The 22,645-nt window shown below is 48.2% G+C and overlaps 2 protein-coding genes across 4 annotated transcripts in view; both read right to left on the bottom strand.

Annotated features, from left to right (window-relative positions):
• Nucleotides 1-9,499: 9,499 nt before the first annotated feature.
• LOC114693702 (40S ribosomal protein S18-like) lies at nt 9,500-14,424 on the bottom strand. The gene is made up of 2 exons (XM_037198520.1): nt 14,342-14,424; nt 9,500-10,057 (listed from the first exon to the last, which is right to left on the bottom strand). The coding sequence occupies exons 1-2, from the start codon at nt 14,422-14,424 to the stop codon at nt 9,544-9,546; spliced, it is 597 nt and encodes a 198-aa protein (XP_037054415.1). The 3' UTR covers nt 9,500-9,543.
• Nucleotides 14,425-18,099: 3,675 nt separating this feature from the next.
• Limk1 (LIM domain kinase 1) overlaps nt 18,100-22,645 on the bottom strand; it is a 31,797-nt gene continuing 27,251 nt past the window's right edge. For 2 of the 3 annotated variants that reach the window (XM_028870103.2, XM_037198301.1), the window contains 4 exons: nt 22,226-22,382; nt 19,981-20,036; nt 19,574-19,731; nt 18,100-19,460 (listed from right to left, as the gene is read on the bottom strand). In XM_028870103.2, coding sequence (XP_028725936.1) covers nt 19,298-19,460; nt 19,574-19,731; nt 19,981-20,036; nt 22,226-22,382 — 534 coding nt within the window. In that variant the 3' untranslated portion in view covers nt 18,100-19,297. The remainder of the gene's footprint in view (nt 19,461-19,573; nt 19,732-19,980; nt 20,037-22,225; nt 22,383-22,645) is intronic. The other variant, XM_028870104.2, reaches the window with a different exon arrangement.

The following is a 22,645-nucleotide window of genomic DNA, read 5'->3' on the forward strand; positions in this document are numbered from 1 at the left end:
CTAGTTAGAGACTGGGGTATGTTTCACTTTGGCAGAAGTCTGCTCTGAAAAAATTTTTAAGGGTGGGTAGGTTGGCTCAGTGGGTAAGGGTGTTTGCCACCAGGCCTGACCTGAGCTTGATCCCCCATGACTCATGTGGTGGATGGAGAGAACTGACTCCACAAGTTGTCCTCTGGCCACCACACAAGAACTGTGGTGTGATCTCTCTTCTCTTTTCATGTTTTGCACTCTTTTACACACACACACACACACACACACACACACACACACACACACACACGCTAGCAAGGACGACATACATAGACTCTGTCTCAAAATCAACCAAAGTGGACAGCTCCTAAGAAGTGACACCTAAGGAGAACCTCTGAACTCCACAGCACATGAACATCTTTGTATATAGGGTTTTAAAAAAACAACCCCAGGGGTCCACAGGACTTCATTTCCATCCTCAGCACGCACATAACAACTCAAACTGTAACTCAGCTTCATGGGACCCAACAACCTCTTCTAGCCCCCAAGAGTACAGGCACAAATATGGTACACAGACAGACATACATGCAGGGAAGACACCCATGCACATAGAATAAAATAACCACAAAAAGCTCAACCAGAATCCTGATCTGCAATTGCAGTTTCTCCAAATAACAGGGAATGGCTACGTGGTGAGAATTAATGATCCTGGGGCTTTTTCTAGGGCTTTGATGGAGACTCCACTATTCTTGGGTGCTCCAAGGTATCGTTGGTATAATTTTAAAAGAACTCTGTAGAAATCAAGAGCCTGGAGAAGGCTGGTATGAGGTCATCAGGATGCTTGAAAGGCAGTTGCCTAAGGTTTGAGGCTAACCTGGGCTACACAGGGTCGCTTTATCTTAACTGTTACAGTTTAAAAATGGAGGGAAGGAGTCACAATATACAACAGGGCCCACATGGGAGGTTTATTGAAGGAAGGGAAGAGAAGGGGCAGAGACTGGTCCCTGGGGACAAGAGTGAAGGAAGAGAAAGATGGGAGGTGGGCAAGACCCACCTTTTATAAGCAAACAGCGAATTCGCAGAGGGCTGTGAATTCTTAGTGGCTGCCGCTGAGGATGGACCCTGTCAGGACCCTAAAGGTAGGCCAGTGCAGATGCCTAAATGCTAACATTAACAAACCGAGGTAAATAAAATAATAATTCTGAAAGCGGCGTGTATTTAATTTTTTGCATATATTTGCTTATCGTTTGGGGGTAGGGCAGTGGAGGGTAATGCAGATGTTCCTCTGCCTATGAGTAGGACACCTTGCAGGAGTGGATTTTCTCCTTCCTCCATTCGGGTCCCTGGGATCCAACTCGAGTCCCTTTATACAGTGAGCCGTCTTACCTGCCCCTACAGTTTTTATTTCCCTTCAATACTGGGTATCGAACCAAGGACCTTACACATAGGGGAGCAACCCTTCCCTCCCCCTGCCAGCTACATCTTCAACCTTTATTATTATGTTTTCTGCTTGTTTGTTATTGTTTGTTTTGAGATAGGGCTGCAACCCAGACTGGGCTAGAACTCCCTATGTAGCTGAGGATGACCTTGACTTTTTTTTTTTTTGGGGGGGGGTGTTTCGAGACAGGGTTTCTCTGTAGCTTTGGAGCCTGTCCTGGACTAGCTCTGTAGATCAGGCTGGCCTCGAAATCACAGAGATCCACCTGCCTCTGCCTCCTGGGTGCTGGGATTAAAGGCATGCACCATCACCGCCGGTTTTTGTTGTTTTTTGAGACAGGGTTTCTCTGTGTAGCCCTGGATGTCCTGGAACTTACTCTGTAGACCAGACCTCGAATTCACAGAGATCCCCTGGCCTCTGCCTCCCGAGTGCTGGGATTAAAAGCATTCACTGCCACATTTTGATCCTGAGTGCTGGGATTACAAGCATGCACTACTGTTGTGGAATATTTGTTAACACTGTAAAGATGTGTCTTTGCCTACAGTGCCTTCTGATTGGTTTAGTAAAGAGCCAAATGGCCAATAGCTAGGCAGGAGAGAATAGGCAGGGTTTCCAGGGATAGAGAGAACTCTGGGAAGAGCAGATGCCAGTGAGAGGAGGAACAAGCTAGACATACTGTACAGAGGAGAGGTAACCGAGCCACATGGCAGAACATAGATTAATAAAAACGGGTTAATTTAACTTATAAGAGCTAGTTGGGAAAAAGCCTAAGCTAAGGCCAAACTTTCATAATTAATAATAAGTCTCTGTGTTATTATTTTTAGGCTGGAGGTCCAAGAAAGTCCGACAAGAACTACCACACCTGGCTATCTATCTATCTATCTATCTATCTATCTATCTATCTATCTATCTATCTATCTATCTATCTATCTATCTATCTATCTATCACATTTATGTACTTACTATGTGTGAGGGGAATTATATACATGCCAGAATGCGTGTGTGGTCAGAGGACAATTTTCAGAACTCGGTTTTCTCCTCCTTATGGTGTGGACCCTGGGGATTGAACTGAGGTCAGGCTTGGTGGCAAGTACCTTTACCTGCTGAGCCATCTTATTGGTCCTTGTTTTTTTTTTTTTTTTTTTGTTTGTTTTGTTTGTTTTGTTTTTTGAGACAGGGTTTCTCTGGGTAGCTCTGGCTGTCCTGGATCTCACTCTGTAGACCAGGCTGGCTCAACTTACAGAGATCCACTGCCTCTGTCTCTCGAGTGCTACAATTAAAGGTGCACACCACCAGTGCCTGGCTTATTTTTTTTAATTAAAAAGAAATCAATGTAATTTTTAAAAATGTACTGGTATGTACATATGTACGTGTGTGTGTGTGTGTGTGTGTGTGTGTGTGTGTGTGTGTACTCACTTGTTCCTGTATGACAGTGTGTACACAGGACATGTATGGAAGTCAGAGGGCAGCTCTCAGGAGTCAGTCATCTTTTCACATGACTGAGGCAGGAGTCTTCTTGTTTTTCTGTTGTTCAGTGGTCTCCAGGCAGCTGGCCTCCCACCTCACCACTGCAGTGCTGGGATTACAGACGCATGCCACCATACCTGCCTTCTCATGTGGATTCCAGAGATGGAACTCAGGTCATCCATCAGGCTTGGTGGAAGATGCCTTCATTTCCTGAGTCATCTCGCTGTCCCTCAAGTTTAATTTGCTTGTCTGATAAAGTTACTCTAATCATTCGATGTATAGTGATGTGTCTGTTCACCTTGAACCATGTAGCTTAATTCTCGATCGTGCCATAGGCTTAGAATGGAGCCAGAAAAACTCCTATCACCTGAGGATGCTGTTCCTGTGGTAACCAAACTCATGCATCGTGCTCGTGGAAATGCCGATGTATGTGAATCCACTGTGTTTCAAAACCCTTTTCTGAAAGTGCTGTCCAAAGTTGGGATGTGGCGTGCTTACCTGCATGTTGGGAACCCTGGGTAAGCCTGTGCCCCAGCACTCAGGAGGTGAAGGAGGAGGATCACAAGTTGAAGACCAGCCTGGGCTGTGTGAGACCGGGCTCAAAGGAAAGAGTGTAACAAACTACTGTAGGGTACATAGTAACTCACAAATGAGTTACACAACAGTTACTATCAGAACTGAGGAGAGAGGGAGGGGAAGGAAGTCCACGAAGATTCCTAGGAAGCTCACAAAACTTAGAAGCTTTGCAAGCCCCATTCCCAATGCTATGTTCAGTTATAACAGCAGCCACAGTTGCTGGGGAGAGAAGACTCCAAACCAGGCAAGGCGCTTATGTGTTTTGCAGGGAGCTCCAGGGTTCCAGGGATGCAGGTTTTTTTTTTTTTTTTTTTTTTTTTTTAAACAGGGTTTCTCTGTGTAGCTTTATGCCTTTCCTGGAACTCACTCTGGAGACCAGGCTGGCCTCGAACTCACAGAGATCTGCCTGGCTCTGCCTCCCAAGTGCTGGGATTAAAGGTGTGCGCCACCACCGCCTGGCTCAGGATGCAGTTTTTGTGAGACATCCATATTGTGGAATATTACTTTAACTATGTAAAGACTCATTACATTGTTTATGTTGCAGAATATTACTTTAACTAGGCAAAGATGTGTTACATTTGTTTATGCTGCATTTGCTCAACTAGGCAAAGATGCTGTGTCTGTTTAATTATGGTAGAGATGTGTTGCTGGTTTACCTTTTCTGCCCAAGGCACCTGATTGGTCAAGTAAAAAAACGGAATGACCAATAGCTAGTCAGTAGAGGGATAGGCAGGGCTGGCGGGCAGAGAGAATAAGTAGGAGTTGGAATCTGGGCTCCAGAGAAAGGGGAAGAGAACGAGAGGAGAGAATGAGGGAGAGAGAGAGAGAGAGACCTGAGGCCAGCCAGCCAGGCAGACACCAGCCAGCTAGACACAGAGTAGAACATACAGAAGGAAAGAAAGGTAAAAATCTTGGAGGCAAAACGGAGATGAAGAAAAACAGGTTAAGTTATAAGAGCTGGCGAGAAAGGAGCATAAGATAAGGCCGAGCATTCATAACTAATAAGTCCCCATGTCATGATGTGAGAGCTGGTTGGTGGCCCAAAAGAAAGCCATGCTGGGGAGGGATCCGCTTTTTAGCGATGTAGTTGCCTTTGGGTCAATCTTACTCCATTGAGTAACTCCTCACCATAACCAATATTCTTGTTAACTTGATCCATTTTTTTATGTGTGTGGGTATTTTGCCTGCACGTACATCTGTGCATCATGTGTGTGCAGTGCCCCCAGAGGCCAGAAGAGGGCTTCAGATCCCCCAGGACTGGAGATACAGATAGATGGTTGTGAACCTTCATGGGGTCCTCTGGAAGAGCAGCCAGTGATGCTAACTGCTCAAGCATCTTTCCAGCCCCCTTATTCAGTGTTTTTAAAAGTTTTAATAAGGGCTGGAGAGATGGCTCAGAGGTTAAGAGCACTGACTGCTCTTCCAGAGGTCCTGAGTTCAATTCCAGCACCGACATGGTGGCTCACACCATCTGTAATGAGATCTGCGCCCTCTTCTGTATACATAATAAATAAATAAAATCTTTAAAAAAAAAATAAGATTTGAGTGTGGGTGTGTGGGGGGAAGGGGCATAGCAGAGGTCAGACAAGGACTTTGGGCATCTGTCCTGCTCTATCACTCTCCATTCTTCACTCTCCATTCTCCATTCTTTTGAGGCAGGCTCTTTTACTTAAACTGGAGCTGGGCTGTCACCAAGTCCCAGAGATCTGTCTCTGCTGTCCCTCAGCCCCCACTGCTAGGGTTACAGGCACGCTCTGACATGCCTGGTTTTTTTTTTAAATCTGGATGCAAGAGATTTGAACATGGGTCCTCCTGACTGGGCAACAAATGTTCTTACCCACTGGGACGGTTCTCCAGCCCATTTTGTCTGAACACCAAGGCTTGTTCCCCCACGAAACAAGCCTTGGTGTTGGGCCAACAGCAATCTCATACACCTTGTTGACCGAGTCTCTCGATTGCGTCAGGAGAGTGACCAACACTCACCACTCAGCGTGTGTGAGTGCTCTCCATGCTCTTTGTATGATGATGACATTAACTGATGACTTGTTTCTCAGGATGCATCCTTGTCATTGAGCACGGCGTGACCACACCAGCTAGGCGACCTCAGCCAGTTCAGTTTCTCAGCTCCTTGTAAAATGGCAGCAACTGTCATTATGATATTACTTTTTAGAATTCCTGATGTTTTTTAAAGTTACATTTGTGTGTGTGTGTGTGAGAGAGAGACACACACACACAGAGAGAGACAGAGAGAGACAGAGTACTCCAGCATGCAAAGGACAACTTGGGGGGAGTTGGTTTTTTCTTTCCACTATGTCCCAGGGATCAGGCTCTGGTCTTCAGGCTTGGCAGCAAGTATCTTTACCTGCTGAGTCTCTTACTAGCCCTTCGTGATCTTTCCAATACTAAAATGTTGGCATTTTGTTGGTATAATGCTATTAATTTGTTACCTAAAATAATCTGAAATATGACTTATTTTATCTTCAAGACAGCTGGACTGTCATGGTGGTGTATGCCTTTAATCCCAGCACTTGGGAAGCAGAGGCAGTTGGATCTCTGTGAGTTTGAGGCCAGCCTGGTCTACAGAGTAAGTTCCAGGATGGCCAGGGCTACACAGAGAAACCCTGTCTCAAAAACAAAACAAATGCACCAAAAGAATCTAGTTCTTGCCAGTAACCCCCATACTCCTAAGGTAGAAAGTAGAATTAGGAGGATCAGAAGTTCAAGATCTTCCTGATTACATAGTGAGTTGGAGGCTGGCATGGACTATATGAGACCTTATTTTAAAAAACAAGCCAGGTGTGATGGCACACACCTTTGATCCCAGCGCTTGGGAGGCAGAGGCAGGGAGATCACTGAGACCTGGATGGCAATCTCACTAAGTTGTCCGGTCTAACCTTGAAATCTGTCAGTAGCTCAGGCTGGCTTCAGAAGTCTCCCCAGTTCTGGAATGACAGGTGTGCACAACCCGATGTGGCTGGCCTTTGGCCTTCCTGGGGTTACTGGGCCACTGTGTGCCATGATGGGCACCCCAGAGACAGTATTAGGTCCAGGCTCCACCCTCAGGTGATTCTGTGAGGGTGTGGGCCAAGGGAACCACCCATGTGCCAGATGTTAGAGTTCTGATGACACATACCAGCTGTAACAAACAAACAACACCCCAAAACAACAAAACCCACCCCCAGAAGTCCCCCAAACATTAAAGGTCCACCAAACCTGACAACTTGAGTTTGATCCCTGGAACCCGCCTGGTGGGAGGAGAGACCCGACTGCCACAATTTGTCCTTTGATTACCACACGTGAACTCTGGCTCCTGCAACACTACCCGCCCCCGTAAAGAAATAAAGAAAAAGCGGGCAGTGGTGGCACGCCTTTAATCCCAGCACTGGGAGGCAGAGCCAGGTGGACCTCTGTGAGTTCAAGGCGGGCTACAGAGCAAGATCCAGAAAAGGAACCAAAACTACACAGAGAAACCCTGTCTCGAAAAACCAAAAAATTAAAATAAAAAGAAGTAAAGAAAATGTAATTAAAACATCTTGCTTTCTTTTTGAGACAAAGTCAAACTCTTATGCAGTCCTGGCTACCCTGGAATATACTATGTATGGCCTCAATCTCCTGAGGGCTTCAATATTTAACACTGTTTAAAAACCTTTTGCCGGGTGTGGTGGCACACGCCTTTAATCCCAGCACTCGGGAGGCAGAAGCAGGAGGATTTCTGTGAGTTCGAGGCCAGCCTGGTCTCCTAAGCGAGTTCCAGGAAAGGCACAAAGCTACACAGAGAAACCCTGTCTCAACAAAACAAAACAAAAAAACCCAAACATTTAAAAAAAATTTTTTTGCTGTTCTCCCCTCCCCCCAGGCTGTGGTGGTATACGCCTTTAGTCCCAGCCCTTAGGAGGCAAAGGCAGGTAGATCTACATGAGTTCCAGGACAGCCAGGGCAACAGAGAAACCTCGTTCTTGAAACACATTACCCCCCTACCCCACCCCATTTTCTTTCCAGAACACACAGGGACAGACTCACAGGACAGCCTGAAGGCAGGCACAGATTCAGACACAGACAGACAGACAGACAGACAGACAGGGACAGACCCACAGGACAGCCTGAAGGCAGGCACAGATTCAGACACAGACAGACAGACAGGGACAGACTCACAGGACAGCCTGAAAACAGGCACAGATTCAGACACAGACAGACAGACAGGGACAGACTCACAGGACAGCCTGAAAGCAGGCACAGATTCAGACACAGACAGACAGACAGACAGACAGACAGGGACAGACCCACAGGACAGCCTGAAGGCAGGCACAGATTCAGACACAGACAGACAGACAGACAGGGACAGACCCACAGGACAGCCTGAAGGCAGGCACAGATTCAGACACAGACAGACAGACAGACGGACAAGGGAGAGTGAAGCAGGGAAGTCAAATCTGGACTTGTTCTTGGTTAAAGGACACCAAGGGGAAGGGCTTTGACTTCTTTCCTTAACGAGACGTTGACACATTATTGGTGACACAGAGTTAATTAAGAATGCATTAAATCTACACCTTTTGGTGCCTTGTGTGAGGAACCATTAGTGCATTCAATCCAGGATTTACTCTTTCACCTTAAACTTACTCTGCTTTCTTTCTTTCTCTCTCTCTCTCTTTCTTTTTCTTTCTCTCTCTCTCCCTTCCTTCCTTCCTTCCTTCCTTCCTTCCTTCCTTCCTTCCTTCCTTCCTTCCTTTCTTTCTTCCTTTCTTTTCCCCAAGACGGCTTCTCCATGCAGCCCTGGCTGTTCTGGAACTCACTCTGTAGACCAGGCTGGCCTCGAACTCAGAGATCCTCCTGCCTCTGCCTCCCGAGTGCTGGGATTAAAGGTGTGCACCACCACTACTGCGCAGCAACTTTCTTTTCTTTTTTCCTCATCTTTTCTTTTCTTTCCTTTCTTCCTTCCTTCCTTCCTTCCTCCTTCCTTCCTTCCTTCCTTCCTTTCTTTCTTTCTTTGAGGCATAGTCTTACCATGTAACTCTGACTGGCTTAGAGCTCACTATGTAAACAAAGCTGGCTTACAATTCAGAGCTCTGCCTGCCTCTGCCTCCAGAGTGTTTAAAGGTGTGTGCCCCCATAAGTGGCTTGGGATAGATTTTCAACTGTATTAAACTTTTTAGAATTTCGTGTTAATCACAGATGCTCGGGGCTGAGGTTGACAAGTCTGTAAACTGTTTGTCTTGAAAGCATGAGGACCTGAGTTCAGTTCCCAGAACCCTTATAAAAGGTAGAGTTTTGGGGCATATGCTGTAATCTCAGCACCTGGAGAGACAAAGACAGGTGGATCCAAGGGCCTTGGCTAACCTACTTCGTGAGCCCCAGGACAGTGAGAGATCTGGTCTCAAAACACAAGGTAAATGGGGACTAGAGAGATGGCCCAGTAGTTATGAGCACTTCCTGCTCATACAGAGAACTCCAATTGGGTGATTCAGAACAAACCTGTAACTCTAGCTCCCTCTTCTGGCTTCTCTATGCACCTGCACTCACATGCACATAACCTACACACAGTAAGTGAAAAAAACAAAATAACTCTTAAAAACAACAAGGGAGGACAGTCCCTAAGGAAGGACACCTGAGGCTGACTTCTGACATGGATACGTGTAAACCTGCGTGCACATACACGCACAAGTCACGATTCCAGTGGCCATTTGTGGCTGGTGGTTCCCACATTTCTTTAGAGAGGGAAGAGTGCCGGCGGCTAACTCAGGTCACAGGACCTGCATTCCAGCCCTGCCCTTTCCCAGCCCTCACAGGTTCCCGATGGAGGTCAAGGTGGAAGGATATGGTGGCCTAGATTCCTTAGAACCCAGAGCTGCTGTCGGAGTGGGCCAGCCCTCCTGAAGGGCACACCCTATGGGAGCTCAGGACGCTGTATTAGGCCCAGCCTATTTATCCACCTAGAGGGCGGTGTCCATTGAGGAGGAGCAACAGCACTTTGATTGACAGGACTTCCTGACTTGTTCTGTCTTTTTTTTTTTTTTTTTTTGACAGGGTGGGCCTTCAACCCCCCCCCCCCGCCCCCAGGCATATAAACTATTTATTAACAGTAAAGGCCCAGGGACTCATTTCTTCTTGGAAACACCCACAGAGCGGCCCTGGCAGCCAGTGGTCTTGGTGTGCTGACCTCGGACACGAAGGCCCCAAAAGTGGCGCAGCCGCCTGTGGGCTCTAATCTTCAGACGCTCCAGGTCCTCATGCAGCTTGTTGTCTAGACCATTGGCCAGAACCTGGCTGTACTTCCCGTCCTTCCGTCTGTTCAAGAACCAGTCTGGGATCTTGCACTGTCGTGGATTCTGCATGTTGGTGATCACATGTTCCACCTCGTCCTCCGTGAGTTCTCCAGCCCTCTCGGTGAGGTCAATGTCTGCTTTCCTCAACACCACGTGAGCATATCTCTGCCCCACACCCTTAATGGCAGTGATGGCAAAGGCTATTTTCTGCCGCCCATCGATGTTGGTGTTGAGTACTCGCAAAATGTGCTGGAACTTCTCAGTGATCACTAGAGACGTGGCAGCGGCACAATCGGCGGCGTGCAGGCCTCCTGTGGAAGAGCGGCCTTCAACTCTTGACCTGCTGCTTCAACCTCACGGGTGCTGAGGTCACAGGCCTGCACCACCATACCTGGCCTGACCTGGACATTAAAAAAATTGTATCTATTGAACCAGGCGGTGGTGGCGCACGCCTTTAATCCCAGCACTGGGGAGGCATAGGCAGGTGGATCTCTGTGAGTTCGAGGCCAGCCTGGTCTACAGACTGAGTTCCAGGACAGTCAGGGCTGTTACACAGAAAAACCAGTTTCGAAAAACAAAACAAAAATTATATCTAATTAACTAACTTGTTTATTTATTTATTTATTTATTTAGTTAGTTAGTTAGTTTTGTTTTTCGAGACAGGGTTTCTCTGTGTAGCTTTGTGCCTTTCCTGGAGCTCACTTGGTAGCCCAGACTGGCCTCGAACTCACAGAGATCCCTGCCTCTGCCCCGAGTGCTGGATAAAGGCATGCGCCACCAACGCCCGGCTAACTAACTTGTTTATTATGTGTATATACACACAGGTTTTACAGGGCACATGTGAAAGTTAGAGAAACAACCCGAGAGAGTTGGTGCTCTCCTTCTACCATGTGGGTCCCAGGGATCGAACTCAGGTCTCCAGGCTTTTTACTGCAAGCGTCTTTATCCACTGAGACCCATCTCCCTGGCCCTCAGTATACTTGCCATTAACTTCTCTCTCTCTCTCCTCTCTCTCTCCTCTCCTCTCTCTCTCTCTCGAGCACTTCTTTTTCATTTTTTAATTTTGAGCAGGATACCATGTAGCCCAGCTGGTCTTGAACTCTTGATACCCTGCCTCTATCTCCTAAGTGCTGGGATTACTGGCCTCTGCTTCTATGCCAGGCAATTTTTTTGTTATTTCCTTCTTCCTCTTCCTCTCTCTCATCTTTCCCCCTCCCTCCCTCCCTCCCTCCCTCCCTCCTCCCCCACTCTGGTTTTTTTTTTTTTTTTTTTAACAAGATTTCTTTCTCTGTGTAGCTTTGGAGCCTGTCCTAAAAATTGCTCTGTAGAACAGGCTGGCCTCGAACTCACAGAGATCCTACCTCTGCCTCCTGAGGTATGTGCTAGGATTAAAGGTATGTGCTACCATGCCTGGCTCCTCCCTCTCTTTTGTAAGACAATCTCATTATGTATGTTTCACTGATGGGCTTCAAACTCCTTAGCTGAACGTGTTCTTCCTACCTGGCCTTCTGAGGAGTCACTGCTCTGGAGAGCTCTCCTGGACACTGGTGACCTGTTCCAAGCTGGGATGTTGTGCCCTCTCTGGATGCCAGGGGAAGCGTGGCTCTGCTTGATGAGGGTCAGTGAGTCCTGTAACTGTGGACAGCCCAGGGTTGGGGAGGGGAGAGTAGGAGAGAGCAGATGCGGTTTTCTAAGAAACCAGGAAACCACAGCACAGACATGTGGTGTTTAGAAGAGTATTCTAAGTTGGATATGGGGTTGCATGTCTAGAGTCCCAGCTCCTGGGGAGGCTGAGGCAAGAGGATTGAAAGTTTGAGGTCACTCTGTGCTACACAGTGAGACTCTATCTCAAAACAACAACAAACCAAAAAACAAACAAACAAACAAACAAATAAACAAAAGAGCAAGAGTTGGGATGTAGCTCAATGGTAGAGCACCTGCCTAGAGTCCCTCAGTGTTGTAGAATATTATTTTAAGGTGTTACTTTTGTTTATGTTATAGTTAATTCTGTGAAGCTGTGTTACTGTGTCTAACACATCTGGTGGTCTAATAAAGAGCTGAACTGGCCAATAGCAAGGCAGGAAAAGGATAGGCGGGGAGGAGAGGAAGAAGGAAGGAGCCAGAGGAGGAGGACATCAGCGGCTAGCCATCCAGCTATACAGCAAGCTACGGAGTAAGAAATAATGAAATGTATACAGAGACAGAGAAAGGGGAAAGCAAAAGGTAGACAGGATAATTTAAGTTAAAGAAAGCTGGCAAGAAACAAGCCAAGCTAAGGCTGGACCTTTATAATTAAGAATAAGCCAAGCTGGGTGGTGGTGGTGGTGGCGGCGGCGGCGGCGGCGGCGGCGGCGGACGCCTTTAATCCCAGCACTTGGGAGGCAGAGGCAGGCAGATCTCTGTGAGTTCGAGGCCAGCCTGGTCTCCAAAGCGAGTTCCAGGAAAGGCGCAAAGCTACACAGAGAAACCCTGTCTCGAAAAACCAAAAAAAAAAAAAAAAAAAAAAAAAAAAGAATAAGCCTCCGTGTGTGATTTATTTGGGAGCTGGGTGGTGGGCCCCCCAAAAGAGACAGAGAGTAAGAAAAAAAAACCAACAATACTCCAGTGAGGGGCTGGGATGTGGCTCAGTGGTAGAGTCCCTGCCTAGAATCCCTCAAAGAGGAGCTGAGGGCATGGTTCAAACTATAGAGCACCTGCCGGCCTAGGAACTCCTTGTCAAGGGCTTGGAGAGTACCTGCTTGAGAGAGAGAGAGAGAGAGATTAACGAATTTAATTTCCATCATTCTCTTGGAGCTACTACAGAATGTTCTTATTTAAAAAAAATTATTTTATTATGTGCATAAGGGTATTAGCTGCATGCCTGTTGTGGTGGTTTGAAAGCAAATGGTCCCCAAAGGGAGTGGCATTATTAGGAGGTGTGGCATTGTTGGAGGAAGTGTGTCACTATGGGTGTGGGCTTTGAGGTCTCTTTTGCTCAAGCCTCCCTCAGTGTGACAGTCAATTGACCTCCTGTTCCCTTCAAGATGTAGGACTCTCAGCTCCAGCACCATGTCTGCCTGCATGTTGCCATGCTCCCCATCATGATGATAATGGACCGAACCTCTGAAACTGTAAGCCACTCCAATTAAATGTTCTCTTTATAAGAATTGTAGTCATGGTGTCTCTTCACAGCAATAGAAACCCTAACTAAGACACCTGGTATGTGCATCACCTGGATGCAGTGCCTGAGGAGGTCAGAGAAAGGTACCCAATTCCCTGGAAATGGAGTTGCAGATGGTTGTAAACTACCATGTAGGTGCTGGGAATTAAACCTATGTCCTCTGCAAGAGCAGCAAGTGCTCTTAACCACCGAGCCATCTCTCCAGCCTGTGTTCTGGTTCTTGCTACATATCTTAGTGTGTTCAAAATACCTGAGGTTGAATGCTTAGTAAGTACAAGATTTATTTAGCTCATAATTATAGAACTTCGGGTGTTGGGCCCATCATGGCTCAGCTCTGGTGACGATCTGATAATACATGGTGTCGAAAATCAGGAGCACCTGCAAGGTGGCCACACTGGAAGAGGGACCCAGTGGGTTCCAAGGTCCCCTAGAACAACCATTCTCTCAGGAACTGGTCTAGTGTCACGGACCCTTCTTTAATTTCAAGGGTGATGCCTCCCAGACTTAATTACCTTCCACAAGGCCCTAGTGCTTATGGCTTCTACTAATTTGCTGGGCATGGTAGGCCATGTCTGTTATCAGCGCTTCCAACAGGCAGAGGTGTAGGTGGAGTTTTCCTGTCCTGACTGCATGCTCCCAAATAACCACTCTGAGGCCTATACTAATTGTAACTGCTCAGCCAATAGCTCAGGCTTATTATTAACTAGCTCTTACATTTTAAGTTAACCCATATTCCTTATTTACGCTCTGCCACGTGGTGGTACCTTTATTAGCATGGCACAGTCATCTGCCCCCTCTGCATCTGGCTGGCAGCTCCTCTGACTCTGTCCTTCTTTATCCCATCATTCTCAGTTTGGCTCTCCTGCCTAACATTATCTTATTCATCTACTGGCCAGTCAGCTTTTTATTAACCAATGAGAGTAACACATAGTCATAGTGTAGAAAAGGGTTGTTCCACAGCACAGAGGCAGGGGGGTGTGGCAGGAGGCAGAGACAGGAGGATCTGTGTCCAGCCAGGGCTATGTAGTGAGACCCTGTTTCAGGAGAAAACAAACAAACAAACAAACAAACAAACAAAAAGAGGCTGAGGCAGGAGGATCTTGAGCTCCACAGAAAGATCCTGTCTTGAGTAGCTAAGGAGATTTCATGATGGAAGGACACCTCTACTTTGAGCTGAGAAGTTTGTGGCTTCCATTGCCTGGACTACACTAACCTAAAAAAAAATTCTTTATCTGACATTTAGCTGCATGTTGTATTGTATCTGGCATTCTTCTGTGCCGGAAGTACTGCAAACGGAAGCTCACATACCTGCTTAGGCTAGCACTGTACTGCTAAGTCACACCCATTTCCCCACTGAGGGATTCCAGGCACTATTGAGTCACATCCCTAGACATCTGTTTGTCTCACTAAATTCCCCACTGGCCATGACCTCAGCCTCAGGAGTAGCTGAGACCGGATGGTTCTGCTCACCTGTGTTCTTCTGTTAAACTTTTTCTTTTTGCTGCTGGGGATTGAAGCCAGAGCTTCTGCTTGCTACGAATGTTGTTTATCATTATGCTGTATCATATTTATTATTATTATTATTATTATTATTATTATTATTTGTTTTTTTGAGACAAGGTTTCTCTATGTAGTTTTGGTGCCTGTCCTGGATCTCGCTCTGTGGACCAGGCTGGCCTCGAACTCACAGAGATCTGCCTGGCTCTGCCTCCCAAGTGCTAGGATTAAAGGTGTGCGCCACCACCGCCCACTGTATCACAATTCTAAGATGGAATTTTTAAGTTTCTCTTAATTTTTTTTTTAAATTTTAGGCCTGGAGAGATGGCTCAGCTATTAAGAGCACTGGTTGTGCCGGGAGGTGAGGGTGCATCCTTTTAGCCCTAGCACTTGAGAGGCAGAGGCTGGTGGATCTCCTAGTTTGAGGCCAGCTTGGTCTACATAGTGAGTTCCAATTCAATCAGGGCTATGTAGAAAGACCCTGTCTCAACAAAACAAAACAAACAAACAAACAAAATAACAAAAATAACAAATAACAAAAAGAGCACTGGTTATTCTTTCAGAGGACCCAGGTTCAAACCCCAGCATCCACATGGTGCCTTGTAACCATCTGTAACTCCAGTTCAGAGCACTTGCTCTTCTAGAAGACCCTGGCTGGAGAGAGAGAGCCCAGAGGTTAAGAGCACTGGCTGCTCCTCCAGAGGACCTGGGTTCAATTCCCAGCACCCACACGGCAGCTTACAACTGTCTGTAATTCCAGTTCCAGGGGATCTGACACCTTTACACCAATGCACATAAAATAAAGTTTAAACAAATAAATTAAAATAAAAAGAAGACTCAGGTTCCATTCCATTCCTAGTACCCACATAGCAGCTTACCTCCATCTGTAACTCCAGCTGCAGGGGATCTGATGCCCTCTTTTGGCTTCCAAGGGCACTGCAGGCACTAACAGACATACAGGCAGGCAAAACACATACAAATTTAACAACAACAAAAAAATCTTCAAAAGAAAAACTTTTTTTTTTTTGAGATAGTGTTTTACTATGTAGCCCTAGGTGGCCTGGAATTTGCTATGTAGACCAGTCTGGCTTCAAACTCGGAGATCCACCTACCTCTGTTTCTGGAGTGATGGGATAAAAGGCATGCCTCTCTAGGCACTTTTATAAATTTCAAAAATAATCCCTTTTACTTATTATTGGGAGGGGCACACATTTGTCACACCATGCCTATGGAGGTTAGAGGACAGTTTACAGGAGGAAACTTCTACCATGTGTGACTCAGGAACCAAACTTGGGTCCCCAGGTGTTGTGGGATGATCTTTTTGTCCACTGTGAAGATGTGTCACTCTGATTGGTTTAATAAAAAGCTGAACGGCCAATAGATAGGATTTCTGGGCAGAGAGGATGCTGGGAAGAAGGCAGAGACATCAGGAGACAGAGAGCAAACTGGGATGGGTGCAGGACGGAGATGAGGTAATAAAGCCACGAGGCAGGGAGTAAATTAATAGAGATGGCTTCCTTTAAGTTGTAAGACCTAGTTAGAAACTAGCTTAAGCTAAGTCTGATCTTTCATAATTAATGTAAGTCTCCATGTTGTTTTTGTGAGCTGGCAGCCTGAAGAAAAGCCTGATTACATTCAGGCGTGGCAGCAAGTCCCTTTACCACTGAATCATCTCACCCATTCAAGTTACCCATTATTGATTCACTCAAATAATCAACAAATAATCCAATCCTATTCCTTGTACCAAGTTATATCAATCATGAATCCCTCAGGATAATGGAACCAGAACACCTAGGAGTGAGGAGGTGTTCTCAGTATGGCTGGTGTCCAGAATCTCGAAGATGCTTGTGGGCATGGTGGTACCCACCAGTAATCTCAGCACCCAGGTAGCTGAGGCAGGAGGATCCCGACTTCTAGGCTGTGAGCTACATATGTCTCTGTCCTTTTCTTTTTTTGTTTGTTTTGGTTTTTCGAGTCAGTGTTTCTCTGTGTAGTTTTGGTGCCTGTCCTGGATCTCGCTCTGTAGACCAGGCTGGCCTCAAACTCACAAAAGATCCACCTGGCTCTGCTTCCAAAGAGCTAGGATTAAAGGGTGTGCTGCCACCACTGCCGCCGCCCAGCTCAAGTGCCCCATCTTAAAATCGAACAAACCGACCAACCCTGAAGGCCAGTGTATATCCTTAGACTCCTGAGCAGGAAGCGTCTTGTGCTCAAATCTCTGAAGAGAGCTAACATGCTGGGCTGTGTGTTGTAAAGTGCTGAGCACGAGGCCAATGCTTGCTGTTTGTTAAGCAATCCAAGTAATTCCTGGAAAACGGGAAGTTTGTCCTCTCCTTTCTCCAGCATCCACCTTGGCCTAAGAGCTTTCTGTTGTCACTGGCTGGATGGGAGGGAGTGCTAAGACAAGAAGGCTTTCCAAGGTGAGGTTGTGAAGTGGTCTCTGAACTTGAACCACTGGGGCTCTGCCAATGCAAGCAGGAGCACAGATCTGAGCTCGGCCCCTTATCATCTGTGGCTGCTTGAGATGAGGCATTTATGGTACCCAATGCTTAGAAACCTATGAGGAGAGCTTGGGCTGATCATTCCTTCCCTCCCTCCTTACTTTTAGCTTACACAAAGCAAGTTGTTAGTAGGAAATGACCCGAGCAGTCTCGTTCACAGAGAGCAATCATGGGGCTGACTGGACTCAAGCCCAAGGGTCTCGGTCCTGTTTGCTCCTGTGGCTGAGTTTGATATGGAAGGCAGTGATGCCCAGTTCCTGTCTCAAGCACTAGGACTACAGGAATACATTAGCATGGTTTATTAGGTTCTAGGGACCGAACCCAGGGCTTTCTGCATGCTAGGCACTCTACCAACCGAGCTACACCCCATTTTTCCTCCTCCCGATTTTTTCAGACGGGTTCACTCTCTTATTTGAAGTTGGCCTTGAATTAATGGCAACTCTCCTACCTCAGCTCTCAAGTACTGGCATCATGGGTTTGTAGCAGTGCACCCAGGTCCAACCCAGCTTCTGAAAAGCTTGCATGATCACTGGCTAGACCATCATCTCTGGGCCATATTTGATGGGCAGCCCTTCAGTGCTCTCCCACCCTCTGCCTGAAACCTCTTCATTTGGTCTCACCAGCAGGCTTTTAAAATTATTATTATTATTTTGGGCAGTGCTGGTACATGCCTTTAATCCCAGCACTTGGAAGGCAGAAGCAGATGGATCTGAATTCCAGGTCAGCCTGGTCTACAGAGTGAGTCCCAGGACAGCCAGCGTACACAGAGAAACCCTGTCTTGAAAAGAAAAACAAATGTTTTACCTATATGTATGCATGTGTGGTACCTGCAGAGACTAGAAGAGGATGTTGAATGACACAGAACTGGAGTTACAGATGTTGTGAGCCACCACATAGGTGCTGGGAATTGAATCTGGGTCCTCTGCAAGGGCAATAACTACTCTTAATTGCCAAAACATCGACCCAGCCCCCAAGATTTATTTTTGTCTGTGTGTATATATGTGCTCACAAGTGCAGTGCCTGCAGAGACCAGAAGGGGGCGGCAGACTCCATGAAGCCTGTGAGCCAACTGATGCGGGTCCTAGGGACTGAACTCCGTAGACTGTGAGAGCAGTATGTGCTCTTAACTGGGGAGCCGTCTCCCCACCCCGCCCCACATTAGGCTTCTGAACCCTCATCTTTTCTTGATTGCTCCCTCAGAGCCCCAGACACACATGAGGATGCGAGCCCTGCACGGGGAGCACAGAATCGATTTTATTGTTCTGAGTTTGGATTCGTTCCTGTCCCGGTCACTGGGCAGAGGCAAGTCTGTCTTGCCTCCTTCCGTCTTGGTCTCACTGGGGTCCGCTCAGATTCTCTTCCATGTTCAAAGTGCACCGAGGAAGCTTCACAGTTTTAATTCGTCCTAGGTGATCAACTGAGGCGAAGTGAGGCGATGGCCCTCCCACCCCACCCCCCAAACTAACAAAACAAAAAACAAAACAATCCCCCTAAACTCCCAGCAGCGGCTGCTACAGCCGTTATGAAAAAATAACACCAACTCTTCTTAAAAAATAGATCACACAGAAAGAACTCAGAGGGCAGAGGCACCCAAGGAGGGAGCGGGGCTGCTCCAGCCCGTGGGCAGAGGCCCGAGGGGTGCTGAGATGAACTGGGGGGCGGCGCTGCGGTGCTGGTGGATGGCTGCCTCACGCCCTCTGCCCGCCAGCCGCTGCTGTGTGGGCTGGGCCCTTCCTGTCAGCCAGATCCCAGGCATCATCTGCCCTTCTTTTTCCAGGGATCCCTGCTCATCCTGAGGACTAGTACCTGCTTCTCACTAAAGTGGCTTTGATCAAGAAATGAGATGAACCCCAAGCAAGAGCGAGGGCCACTGCCTGGCCAGTGGGCACATGGGACCAGACCTCTCTCTGCTTTGGGGTTTAGATCACTGTCAATACCTGCTGCTACCTAGATTCCTCCCGGGGATCCTGGGAACATAGCCTCCCCCTTGTAAATACTCTCCATGCCCAGCCATCACAGGGGCTCCCTTCTAAAGCTGCCTTCTAGCCCAGCCTCGCTGGGGAAGAGCTGCCGGCAGATACCATGTGCGGAGGCTGCAGGCGATGCATGGAATGGGTCCAGCGTCCCTGACCCTCCAGCTCATGCAAAGACAAGTGAGGGGGCGGCCCCACAGAATGGGAGCTAAGGCAGGGCAATGTGACCGACCACGTGTGTGTGCGTGCAGCCTGGTGACTTGGGGGCCAGAGGCAGAGAGAGGCTAGGGGCACCCCGCATGAGGGGAGAAGGCAAATCAGGGCCTGGGTCAGGGGTAGGGGTCTGGGCACCACTGCCCCGATGAGGGCTCCATGCCTAGGCCGCCTCCTGCTGAAGAATCTGGTGAGGGTGTATTCTCCAGAGGCGGGGATGAGGATGCCAGGGTCAACTAGGCTCAGTCAGGGACCTCGGGGTGGGCAGGCAGGGAGCTCTCGCCCCGCCGGTAGGTCTCCCAGAAGCCCCGCTCCAGTTGTTCCAGCTGTGGGCCCAGTGGCAGGTGACCAGCCAAGTGCATGCGAAGCGTTTCCAGCCATTGTTCCAGCTTTACAAAAGAAGGCCTGGGGTGGGTGACAGTGGGAACCAGTGGATGGCGAGTCTGGCTCTCCTGAAGACCCACCCCACCCCAAGGCTGCTTCAGGCTGAGTACCCCCCTTCCCCTCCCCACACTCACCTTTTCTCAGGATCCAGGTCACAGCAGCGCACAGTGATGGGGAAGAAACTTGGGGGACAATTTGGTGGACAGTAGCGGTCCAAGAAACCCCGCACATTGAGGCCAAAGTCCATAGTTCGGGGCAGATAATCAGGGTCTGCATTCACACGCCCAATAATCTGTCCAGCACAAAGCCCCTGGTTAGTGGGAGGCTCCTGAGACTGGGGGTTTTGGGAGCCTACTAAGGACAGTTCAGTAGGGATGGCCAGTGGCTAAGCACCGTACCCCATTGATGCCGTGCTCTAGCTTTGGGGATCCATGTTCCCCAGGCTGGAGGCCCCTGTGGACATCCAGGCTGGAACTTGAGAGGATTGGAGAGTGGAGAGGAGCCATTGGGTTTGGACACCATGGCTGCTCACGTGACCTACCTCACATAGGACGATTCCAAAGGAAAACACGTCCACCTTCTCGTCATAGCTACGGCCTGAACAGAGACCAAGTGTCAGTAGGGGAGGTAGGACAAGGAATGGTAACAGACAGGCAGGAAAATCACATTCTACTGAGTTCTAAGAGCACCAAGGCACCAGGGGATGTGACTCAGTTGGCGGACTGCTTGAGTAGCATGAAGCCCTGGGTTCCATCCCAAGCGAGGCATAAGCAGGGCATGGTGGCGCATGAAGCCAGCCTGAGCTGTATGAGACCCTGCCTCAAAACAACAAAAATCAAACCCAAACCAAAAGAAAATCAAGGGCCCCCCAGCTCCACCGGGTCTGACAGAATGCTGGGACCTCAGAGGGAGAAGCAGTTCTAAGCCTGTCTGGAGAATGAACACCTGCTTCGTGACTCTGGCCACATCATAAAGACGTCTCCAATCTCTGGTGCATATGGATGGAGTTTCATTGGGAAAGGGTCTTGGAGAGGAGCGGGGTGCAGGCGGAGAGTGGGGCTCAGCATCGGAGCAATTGAAGAAGAAATCAGGGAAAGAAGTTTTGAGGATGTGTGGATGTTAGTGTCGTGGGATGAGACACTCCTGGTTCTGCCTGGGGCCTAAATGCTATCTCAAATACCCGTTTTCTTTTCTCTTTAAAATTTTTAGATTTATTTTTATGTGTATGAATGTTTTGTCTACACGTGTGCATGTGTACTACACGTGTGCCCGGTGCCTGTGGAGGTCAGAAGTCATGGGATTCCCTGGAACTGTTGTCACAGAGGGTTAGGAGCCGCCGTGTATGTGCTGGGAACCGAACTTGGGTCCTCTGCAGAGCAACCAGTGCTCTTAACCACTGAGCCACCACAGCCTGTTCGCTTTGTTTTTATTTTTATTTTATTTTGTTTTTCGAGACAGGGTTTCTCTGTGTAGCTTTGTGCCTTTCCTGGAACTCACTTGGTAGCCCAGGCTGGCCTCGAACTCACAGAGATCCGCCTGCCTCTGCCTCCCGAGTGCTGGGATTAAAGATGTGCACCACCACTGCCTGGTACTTGTTTTGTTTTTAGACAGGGTTTCACTCTTCAGCCCTAGCTGGACTGGAACTCCCCATGATCAGGAAGGCTGGCCTTAAACTCAAGAGATCCACCTGCCTCTGCCTCCCAAGTGCTAGGATAGAAGATGCTCACCAGCATATGTTAGTTCTTTTGGTGTTTCGAGATAGGGCCTCACTCTAGTGCAGGCTAGACTAGACTCACTATGTAGCCCAAAATGGCCTGGAACTCAGAGCAATCTTTCTGCTCCCATCACTCAAGTGCTAGGATTATAGATATGTGCCACCACACCTGAGTTATGCGATGCTGGGGATGGAACCCAGGATAGACAAGCACTCTATCAACTGAGCCCCACTCCCAGCCCCATAAACACTTGAAAAAAAAAAAAAAGACAAAGCCTGGAGGGGATGGTGGTGCACAGCTTTAATCCCAGCACTCGGGAGGCAGAGGCAGGCAGATCTCTGTGAATTTGAGGCCAGCCTGGTCTACAGAGTGAGTTCTAGGTCAGTCAGGACTACATAACAGAGAGGGCCTAGCTCAAAAATAAAACAAAACAAAAACCAACAACACCCAAAACAACATCAAACAAGAGGAAAGCCAGACAAGCAGGTGGTGCTTACCTATAATCCCAGCACTTTGGGCAGAGTGCTTATCCAGCACATATGAAGCCCTGGATCCTACCCAGCACCCCATAAACTGAGCATGGTGGCTCATTCCTATAATCCCAACACTGGAGGAAGAGGCAGGAAGATCAGGAATGCAAGGTCATCCTTGGCTACAAAGTGAGTTCGAGGCTAACCTGTGTTAAACGAGACCTGGTCTAAAAAATGGTCAGGTGTGATGGTGCATGAATCCCAGGACAGTCAGGGCTGCAGAGTGAGACCTCGCCTCAAAAATAATAAAATGAAAGAAAGAAAAACGGTCTACTAGATGGGTCACCTGACAATGTTGAGCCACACACTGTGAAAACCACCCCAAACACCCACCCAACACTAACGTGGGCAGCAATGTAAAGATGAGGCAGAGGGAGGTGGTCACAGGTCCAGAAAGCCCCCAGGGAGAAGTTGGCCCCAGTCCAGTTGGAGGGAAGGAACACAAGTGAATTTGGGACCCAGGGGAAGCCAAGGGGAGGAGAGGCCAGGGTGGGAGGTAGCTGTCGCCCCTCCTCCTGGGAGTCCTAGAGCAAACACTCACCGTTGATCATCTCCGGTGCCATCCAGTAGGGGTTGCCCACCACTGTGTACCGCTTCTTGCGGTCCGGCTTCTTGAGGCTGCGCAAGTCTTCAGACTGAGTCTTCTCATCGACCATGAGCCGAGCCAGCCCAAAGTCGGCCACCACCACGTTCTTGTTCTGGAAATTTTTGTAAGACCTGGTCCTCACCCTGTCTGCATCTCCTATCATCCACAGATGACACAGAGAATACATCCCAGACACCCTGGGGACCCCCCTCTGTCCCAGTGCAAACAGCTGCCTGAAATTTCTAGTTTCCAGTGAGAAGTGGGAGGTGTGGTTCAGTGGTAGAGCACCTACCTAGAATCCCCCAGTGAGGGGCTGATGGCGTGACTTGGTGGTAGAGCCCCTGTCTAGAATCCCCCAGTGAGGGGCTGGGGGTG

The sequence above is a fragment of the Peromyscus leucopus genome, chromosome 23, assembly GCF_004664715.2.
Source record: "Peromyscus leucopus breed LL Stock chromosome 23, UCI_PerLeu_2.1, whole genome shotgun sequence".
NCBI lineage: Eukaryota > Metazoa > Chordata > Mammalia > Rodentia > Cricetidae > Peromyscus > Peromyscus leucopus.